General features: G+C 40.7%; 2 protein-coding genes across 2 annotated transcripts; one reads left to right on the forward strand and one right to left on the reverse strand.

Annotated features, from left to right (window-relative positions):
- The first annotated feature begins 496 nt into the window (after positions 1-496).
- On the forward strand, positions 497-4,331 carry LOC104593202 (subtilisin-like protease SBT5.4). The gene is made up of 11 exons (XM_010252961.2): positions 497-610; positions 809-918; positions 998-1,095; positions 1,178-1,342; positions 1,440-1,548; positions 1,651-2,182; positions 2,274-2,371; positions 2,496-2,741; positions 3,068-3,182; positions 3,266-3,479; positions 3,606-4,331. The coding sequence occupies exons 1-11, from the start codon at positions 521-523 to the stop codon at positions 4,142-4,144; spliced, it is 2,316 nt and encodes a 771-aa protein (XP_010251263.1). The 5' UTR covers positions 497-520; the 3' UTR covers positions 4,145-4,331.
- Positions 4,332-5,733: 1,402 nt separating this feature from the next.
- Positions 5,734-9,859, reverse strand: LOC104593203 (protein KINESIN LIGHT CHAIN-RELATED 3-like). Its single transcript, XM_010252962.3, has 3 exons — positions 9,725-9,859; positions 7,045-9,105; positions 5,734-6,319 (listed from the first exon to the last, which is right to left on the reverse strand). Exons 2-3 carry the CDS (start codon positions 9,054-9,056, stop codon positions 6,109-6,111), a joined length of 2,223 nt encoding a protein of 740 aa, XP_010251264.1. The 5' UTR covers positions 9,057-9,105; positions 9,725-9,859; the 3' UTR covers positions 5,734-6,108.
- Positions 9,860-10,220: the final 361 nt, after the last annotated feature.

Raw genomic sequence — 10,220 nt, forward strand, 5'->3', positions numbered from 1 at the left:
TCTCCTGCATTAGGCATTATAAGCCGGACTGAAAATAATCCAGGGCAATAGAATTACAGCACAGTTGAAGTTCTCTTTTCAGTCTCTGATCTGAAACAGTTATTATATTCTTCCAAAGATTTGACTAGTGACAACGTTCAAAATATGCACAGAGCACGTTCCGGGAACACAGATGAGGTCCGTTTTCATTATATTTTAAACGTAAGTTACTGTATATTAACTTCAAGGCTCTGTAACGGTTAATTAGCCATCTAATCTTCTCTCCGGTTCTATGTCGAGCAGATTACAAAATAAAAAAGAAAAAAAAAAGAAAAGAAAACAAATGCAGAATGAGTTTGAGAGGGAAACTGAAATAGTGTGAGAGTTAATTATTTTTTCATCTAATTCATTGAATTTAACAAGTTAATGTAACGGTCCTACTTTTACACGTTGAGGTGGAGAAATACTGAGTGGTAGTTCTTTTAGAATTATCCTATAAACGCAGAAGAAACAGAGAACCAGAAGAGGAGAAAGACTAGACATGGAGGTTGGGCGACTTAGTCTTTGTATTTCGTGGACGGTAATTCTGGTTATTTCTCTGCTGCAACGACCCACGTTTGCTATCAAAAAGGTGAGGATTATCCTGTTTTCTCTTAAAAAGATTGGCATCTGTTGGAACAATTAATGAAACAAAGTAGAGATTTTTTTTTTTTTTTCAATTAGTTTTGTTTTTCCATAAATTTAAAGAAGCTTTCTCAATCCCCCATGCATGCATGGTGGCATTATCAGTCTCACATCTGCTGATCGAATATTCTGGTTTTATATATAGTCTTACGTGGTGTACTTCGGTGCACATTCACACGATTCAGAAACATCTTCCATCGATCTCGATCGAATAGAAGACTCTCATTACGAATTTCTCGGTTCTTTCTTGGGAAGGTGATAAATTTCTGGGAACTATCTAAGGTTATTTTATTTTATTATTTGTTTTTTTGAACAACTCTTTTTCACTTTATAGTAAAGAGAAGGCAAAAGACGCAATTTTTTACTCTTACACGAGACATATCAACGGTTTTGCTGCAGATCTTGAAGATGAAGAAGCAGAACAAATCTCAAGTAAGAGGCTCTGTTCTTATTAAATGTAGTACTTGATTAGTATTGTGTGCTTGTTATTAATAATAACTCTCTGTCTACTTAGAACATCCGGAAGTTGTATCGGTTTTCTTGGACAAGGGAAATAAACTGCATACAACGCGGTCATGGGATTTTCTCCGAATGGAGAGAAATGGAAGTATTCCTTCGAAATCCATCTGGGTGAAGGCTCGATTCGGCGAAGATGTAATAATCGCAAACCTCGACAGCGGTATTCGTTCCTTGTTCCTTTCCCCTCCTTAATTAATACCTATATCTCATATCTAAGAAGGCTAAGAATCAGATGCAATTAATCTATGTATTGGTAGGTGTTTGGCCTGAATCAGAAAGCTTTGACGACAAGGGAATGGGACCGGTTCCATCAAGGTGGAGAGGATTTTGTCAGAATAACACCGAAGTTGGAGTTCGTTGTAACAGGTCTACAATTCAGAATTATTTTGTTTCAATTCATCATCGCCTTAACAAGGCAATTCTCATCATCGAATCTATCAAAGCTCCTTAGAATGGTGTAATTCGTAGGAAGCTTATTGGAGCGAGATACTTCAACAAAGGCTACTCGACCCGATTCAACGGATTATTACCCAGCGCTCGTGACTACAACGGTCACGGGACCCACACCCTATCAACTGCTGGGGGTGGATTCGTAGCCGGAGCCAACGTCCTCGGACACGGCAACGGAACTGCCAAAGGTGGGTCGCCGAATGCCAGAGTGGCCGCATACAAGGTCTGTTGGCCCACCGGCGACAGTAGTTCATCCGACTGTAGCGATGGCGACGTGCTTGCGGGCTTTGATGCTGCGATACACGATGGTGTAGATGTGCTGTCGATTTCTCTGGGACAAACCGCAACCGATTATTTGACGGATAGTGTAGCAATCGGGTCGTTTCACGCCGTTAAGAAAGGGATGGTCGTGGTTTGCTCAGCGGGGAATACGGGACCAGCTTGGGGTTCTGTCAACAACGTTGCACCTTGGATTATAACGGTTGGGGCCAGTACCATTGATCGCCAATTCTCCACTTACGTTGTACTCAGAAATAACTTGCGTTTCAAGGTTTCTCCCTTTTTTATTTTTAAACTTCAAATAGAACAAAGGTTCAGCTGCTCAAGAAATAAGAATAGCATTCTGTTTACTCTTAATGCAGGGACAGAGCCTTTCACCTGACAGCTTGCCAGCAGAGAAGATGTATCCAGTCATTAGATCAGTCGATGCTAAAGCTGGGAATGCAACCGAACATGATGCGTAAGGATCAAACTTTGCACATGCAAATATATGCAGTGAATTGAAGTATATAACTAATGTTTGCTATTGATCGCTGTGACACTTGGTTGCATTGATTTCGCTCGAAAACTCAAAAATCATACAGAGAGAGCTGCGTTATCGGATCCCTCGACCCCAAGATGGCGAAAGGCAAGATTCTGGTATGTCTTCGGGGCACAAACCCGAGAGTGGAGAAGGGCAAGGCAGTGATGGACGCAGGTGGAATTGGGATGGTTCTCGTCAACGACATTACTTCCGGCTATGAAACCATTCCTGATGCCCATATTCTCCCCACCTCACATATCTCTGCAGCTGATGGCCTCTCCCTTTTCTCTTACATTAACTCCACTCAGTGAGTTTACTATCATGTCATTTCAAGGCTAGGGATAACAGAAATCCGATTGGGTTGCTTGCTTTGAAACCAACCCGTCATGCTGCCAATGTAAAGTCTTCCAAGGCTCAGTCGTAAATATCATGCTATCAGCAGCCAGTGTGAATTCATCAAGGATATATACTTACTGGTTTTTAATTTGGGATTTTTACGGTTGAGTCCCCTTTTAATTTTTGGGTCAGGAGTCAGGACTGACCTCTAGATTCTCTAGTTACTGAATCAAATTTGCACATTATTGATTCTTTATTTTTCTTGAATTTTGAGAAAATTCACGTTAATTGGTTTAGGTCCCCGGTGGCTTACATTTCACCTGCGACGACAGAGCTAGATGTTAAACCGGCGCCCACTGTTGCCTCGTTCTCATCTCAGGGACCAAACAGCGTCACACCGGAGATACTCAAGGTACATTTTGGGTCAGTACTGTTTCATCTAGGGAGGTTGTTAATGTATATGAGCTACTAAATGTACGGTCCTTGTGTGAAAAGCCTGATGTAATTGCACCGGGGGTGAGCATTATAGCTGCTTTTACACAAGCAACTGGGCCTTCTGACCTTCCATTTGATTCACGTCGAGTTCTCTTCAACTCTCTGTCTGGCACGTCAATGGCATGCCCTCATGTTTCCGGCATCGTCGGCCTGCTCAAGACACTTCATCCTGATTGGAGTCCGGCGGCGATCAAATCGGCTTTAATGACCACCGGTGATTAATTACTTCGATTTTTTCAATGTTCACAATTTAACTTTTTTTTTTTTTCCTGCCCCAGTAGCCATTTCCACATCTTTGGTGTAATTCTAATGCAAACATAGTTGTTTTACTTTTACACAGCTAGAAACAGAGACAATATGAGAGAGCACATACACGGGTCATCGCAGGACAGCGGAACTCCATTTAGTAATGGAGCTGGGCATGTGCGACCAAACCGAGCAATGGACCCTGGTTTGGTCTACGACGTAACCATCCAGGATTACTTATACTTCTTGTGTGCTCTGGGGTACAGTGAGGATTTGATTGCAAAATTTGCAAATGAACACTATAATTGCCCCAAGTCCACCAGCCTGCTGGAATTCAACTATCCAGCAATAAGCGTCCCCAGTTTATATGGATCAGTCTCCCTGACTCGGAGGGTTAAGAACGTCGGCTCTCCTGGAATTTACAATGTTCGCATCCGAGAACCTGCCGGAATTTCAGTGATGGTAGAACCCAAGAGGCTGATATTCAACCAGATGGGTGAGGAAAAGAAATACAGGGTTACTCTCAAGATCAAGGAAGGTGGTTCAACTCAGAATTATGTTTTTGGGGGACTAACATGGTCCGACGGGGTGCACTATGTAAGGAGCCCCATTGTGGTGGGCATAGGCAAGTGAATATTTTGTATCTTGCATGTGGGTCCATCAGATTCTACCCTTTCACTGCTTTCAGCCCAAATGTTTGACTTTGACGTGTCTATGTCTACCCTAATTAATCCATTAATTTCCTCAAGAGATGAAATTTGAAAAAGACTGGTTTGTTGAGGAGATAATTGCTTATAACTAAATAGGAAAAATTACCAGATAAGTTGATAAATTTGCAATTGATACATTGAGTCTCGGGTTGCCGGAGTAAGTGGGCTGGTTTGGGTATGGGCAGATCCATGCCCTAAACAATTAGAAAAGCCCAGGTCCAGTGCCAGTTCCAGTTCCAGTTCATACAAGGGTCCTATAGGGTCGGTAAGTAATAGACCCAGAACCAACCCTTGATAAGAGTCACAAGACCTGATTATATGACAGGCCTTTAGCCTAGTAATTTCACAACAAAAATGCTAATCTCTCTCTCTCTCTCTCTCCCCTAAAAAATATCCTATTTGTAAGATGAGTAGATGACAACGACTGACATGCACATACATGCATAAATCACTATGGGTGTTAAACCGTCAATTGGGTTGGAAGTTGGAACAGGTGTGCAACCACTGTGTGTGTTCATATTCTTTCTTCTAGTTGTTTTCCTCTTTGTCTATTCTAAACATTTCAATGCTTAGCAGGAGATTAACTTTGAAATTATGAACCACATATAATGATGCATCAAGAATCTCAAGGCTTAATACTTGGCCTTTCTACGAAACCAATCTGATTCAGACGAGTGGCAAAAGGAAATTATGATAACTTGCCATCAATTAAAGTAGTAAATGCTTTTTTGAATGATTTATAAAGAAGGAAAGATACAAGATGGGCAGTGACGGGCCTGACGGCAACCACGTACCAAATCAGATGTGTGGCCTCTAAGCCAAAGGCACTCATTGATAAGGTTAGCGCTTCGGACCACAAAACTCATTTTTAAGCTAAGCTCTAATCAATCGAATTGGTGGAATGTCAATTTTACCAATAATGAGTGTTAACCGAACATTCCCTTTGATTTTCACCCCATCACCCAATTAAGAGTGTATTTACCATGTAATCATGTTGCAGGAATACATTAGGTCAATACTCGAGAGGAGGTTTTTATGTCAATTGGATTGATTTGAGATTCTATTCATCATTCATGTCCATACAGATATGGATGAACTAGTGATGTAGTGCACGTCCCTTCTGAATCTGATGTGCCGTTCCTTGTTGAAATTTCTAATTTTGAGGGAAGAGAAACGCATCGACGCCAAATTCTTAAATCATAAAGTTAGCAAGCATGGCGGTATTAACATGCTGTTTTTAAATTTTCTGTCCCTGAGGCTGGAAGTAGCAAGTATGAATGTATGATCATGAAAATATTTTAACAAACACTGAAGGCTTGCCTTCCAATCAACGATATCTGGGCACGGTCTGCAGGAATTGGGTTACTTGCACTGGTGCAGGAAGAAGCAAAGGACATCTCACAAGACAGCCATGGAGACCGAAAGTTTACAATAATTAGATGAATCACTTTTCATCTTTTAATTTCTTTTCATGTAAAATTTATCAAGCATTATGATAATAAGAGACCAGAATCAAATCTAACAGGACTATTGCTTCATTCTTCAATCATTTGGTATAACTTAACACCTGTACTGTAAATGAGTGAGAGAGAGAGAGAGAGAGGGGGGGGGGGGGGGAGGAATTTCCTCCATTCTTTGAATACAAAATCAGGACCTGACAAAGGAATTTCATCAACTCCTTGGAGCAATGAAATGCAAATACAACCACCTTTGCCCCGCCGAAAAATAATATAATCAATTATTGCAATTTGCAACCAAAAGCCCCTCCCTTCAATTATTTTCTCCTTCATCCTTCCCAAAAAGAATCTAAGGAAAGCACCCATCACCTAACCTTTTTCTTTTTAATATCCTATTCTACATACATGCTTTCATACATCGCCAACATAATTATACCTTTATGACATCTTTCTCTGTTGAATGAGAATTGGTATCAAGGAGAGCTTCTAGTGATCTGGCTTTCCTGCTCCGCACCCTACCTGCTTCTTTCAATAACTCAGACAACCTCCTTTTCTCATCATCAACATCAGGATTCGCCGTCCCTAGCTTCTCCTCCCTCATCCCAACCACATATTCTAAAATCTCAATGGCATCATCTAACCTGAAAATAGTATGATCAGAAAACAAAAGATATTTAGATGATGGCTATTAACAAGCATGGTCTGTGGATTTGACAAAAAGACATGGATTTAGAAATCTTTTATTCAAGAAACATGGCAATCTACTCCGTGTCATCATTTGCTAACTGCATTTTTGAATGCTTGCAAAATGATATCATCTCATTTTATCTTTTTTCTGGAATTTGAACCTATGTGTCACCTGAAAAAGTCACTTCCAGTTGTTAAGTTAATCACGACAATGGCCTAATTTCTATCAATGTTTAGCAACTGCAAATCAAATCCTCTCTCTCTCTCTCTGTCTCCCCCCCTTTTGTATGTGTGTGTAGAGAGAGAGAGAGAGTTGTTTTACAGGATAGATTTGTGGCACCAAAGGCAATGGAAAAGCATATTATTGGCTAATCTGATACAAGATTGTCTTTCCAATATGGTTAGCCATATGGTTAATCTGACACAAACTTGTCTTTCCATATGGTTAACCAAAACTTTAATCTCCCAAATGGTTATAACACATCTGTATCACCCCCTATCCGAGAGATAATACCTAATTAGATCAACCCAAAAAATATGCAATAGTTATTAACAATAAGTCATTTAAAGATCAGCCAAAATAATGCATGTTACACCAATGAATCTAAATCTCAGACAGTAAAAGAAATGAATGTAGCATCCATAAAAACCAAGCACAGCCACATAAAAGCACACATACCTGCCCATTGCATCATAGGTACCAGCGAGGTTGCTATAAACTCCTAATGTGTCAGGATGATATGGTCCATATTCTTGTTCCAAAATATTCCTTGCTTCTTCAAATAAATCTGCAGCCTCATTTATTGCATAACGCTGAACACAAGCAAGGCCCATTTGATTTAGAGCAATCCCAAAGAAAGCAGACTTCTTCTCCCCACTTGCCCGAAGCTTTGTAATAGCATTTTTCAAGGAAATGTATGAGTCATTATAGTTCCCCATCATATAGTACATAACTCCCATCTGGGCCTCAATGCCTGCAATTGTGTTTTGTTGACCAGGAGAATTGTCATATATCCTTAAAGCCTTCTGAAGCAACCTCAGTGCCTGCTCGGGTTCATTCATAGATTCATAGATAGCAGAAACATCAGTCAGACCACTAGCAATCTCCTCTGGGGGTACCCCTGGAATAGGCTTCCCATAAATCCTTAAGGCATTCTCACAGTAAGACTTGGACTCCCTTATTTTCCCTGTCTTGTTATATACATCAGCCAGACGGACAAAGACAGAAGCAACAGCTGGATGGTTCTCTCCTTTACTGGACTTCAACACAGTGAGGGCTTTTTGATAAGCAAAAACAGCCTCATCATACCGAGCCAATGATAAATAAGTGTCTCCAATGCTACAGTCAACAGAAGCAACCTCTGTTTCTTGGCCATTGGCCACCATGGCCATGCTAGCTAAAACAAGATGCTCAAGAGCTGCTTCATGGTCTCCCTTTGTATCACAAATAAGACCCATGAGCCTTCTGTCTGCCACTTCCTCAAGAGAAGCAGGTGTACCCTTCTCTCTATGGATGTGAAGAGCCATCTGACAGAGCTTCTCAGCCTCATCAAATTGCAGTGCTTGAACATGAGCTTCAGCCAAATAGCGACAAGTCTCACCAACTCTTGTGTCCAATTCCCCTAACACTTGCTTCTGGACCTCCAAACCCATTGTGTAGCAGTTTATGGAGTTCTCAAGCTGGCCTAACATTGCATATGTATCACCCAACTGCATATGCCCAGCAAATTTAGCAAGGGCATGATCCTGGCCTTCTTCCACCACCGGAATCTTAACTGAACGCTCGAGAACAGGAATTGCCTCATTATACTGGCCTAAGCTGCAGTGTATTGCTGCTATAACATGCAAACTCATGACCAGTTCTAAACTGGGTTTCCCATTTGAACATATTTCAAATGATTTTTCTGCTCGAAGGGCAAATTCAAGTGCTTTCTGGGGATTATCACCAGAAGAAATCAAGTCCCTTGCTTGTTTTAGTAGAAAAGGCCCAAGATCAGGGTTGTCTAGGCTTGCTTGTAATAGATCCTTGACTCCATTTGGTAAATTTGTCCCTCCTAGAGCAAAATTTCTCTGCTTCTTCACAGGGGAAAGTCCAGTATGTTGTTTTATTGAATTTTTATCACCCCATTTATCAACAGGAGGCTTCTCATGTGGTGTTTTGTTCCTAGGACTTGATTTTGCAGATGCCTTGGAATCCACCTGCAATCGGGAGGGTCTCTTTGGTTTTACTGAAGAAGTAGACTTGGTACTGGTGGACTGAGTATTATTAGTCGTCCTGGACGCTTTATCAGCAGACCTATTATCTTGGTTAAAAACTAAATCATTTCCATTACCCTCGTCTGGTTTCACCACCTCCTCTTGCACTATATCCCCTTCCCTCATATCTCCACCAACAAGATGGCGTAACTCAGAATCAAGCCTTGATTCGTCACCATCAGACACATAGCTAATCCTGGACGGTGACTGATCAGAGCTCTGCATCTCACAGACATTATCATAAAGCTGCTCGATAGAGGTATTAACCATGTCGTCCAAAGGCATATCAAGAACATCACTCCGAGCGCTTTGGGAACTCAAGGTACTTTTCGGCGACCTACTAAGGGCCAAACTTTCCTTAATAGGCGCGGAATTGTTATTTACTTCACTCACTACGCCCTCACCATTGACTCCATCCATGACGAATTCAGGCATATTGAAACTCAATACAGATCAATGGAAGTTCTCAAACTAAAAAAATAACCTGCAAAATTATTTCTAAACAACATAAGCAAAAGACAAAATCAAGTAACCTTCCATTGAGAAGGAACGGCAACTTTAAAATGTTACATGTTCAGTAGATATAAAATGGCCAAACGAAACAACAATTATAGAACAAACAGTAAGTAGGGAAAAAAAAAACTTAAGACAGATCCAAACGTTACCAGAATGCGATCGTTGAAGCTTCCAAAATTAACCAAAACGACGGTATTTACGGATTAACATAATCATCTTAGGGGTGTCAAAAACTGAAAATGGTTATCTTGCATTAAGACACGAATCAAAAACCAAACAATAAAAAAAAAAGATAGTTCCTCTGAAGTTCTCCATATTATGAATCAATTACAGGAAAAATGAACTTAGAGTTTCACTAATGAATCTCCATGAATCAGTATAGTTTAACGCCACATCGAAGACTTAATCCAGAAACATTACTAAAAACATGTCAAATACTTCGGAAAACTGAAAACAAAAGCCAGAAAGGAAAAAAAAGAAACAGACGAAAAAAAGGTACCAAATCTATCTTTGTATCTGATACAACAACAAATATGAGAATTCAGGAAGTGAATATGAGAATAAATATGAAGAATAAGAGTCCAAACCTTAACAATCCGCCATGAAAGAGAACGCGAAGGTTTTGTATTGTCTGAAGAGGGAGCGAGAGAGAAGAAAAATCACACTTTTCTATATAAGGTGTGAGGGGTAGAAGAAGACAGGGGAGAGGATTTGGGCAGGCGCGTAAGGGCAGAATCGGAATTGGGGCGAATATTTTTAGAGGAATATCATAATCATAATCCAAAAAAGAAAAAATATCAGAGAGGAGAAAGGTTGCGCGCGAAGAGGTAGAATGTCGAAGCAAAGGGAAAACGACTTTCCCCCCACCGCGCTTGGAACCGCCGTCCGCTGATTTGTTGTCTGTTGTTTGGCATTGGGTAGAACTTGCCACGTGTCACAACGATCGAATTTTGTTCGAGAAGACTCATATACCCCGGTACGGTCACATTTTCCTTCAAAAACCAGCCTGATATCGAGTGAATCATGTGTTCGTTCATCAATGTTCATGTATGCTGTGGCGCGTTGATGCGTAGAGGTTTGCTT

This window comes from Nelumbo nucifera, chromosome 3, assembly GCF_055504915.1.
Source record: "Nelumbo nucifera cultivar China Antique chromosome 3, China Antique-T2T, whole genome shotgun sequence".
NCBI lineage: Eukaryota > Viridiplantae > Streptophyta > Magnoliopsida > Proteales > Nelumbonaceae > Nelumbo > Nelumbo nucifera.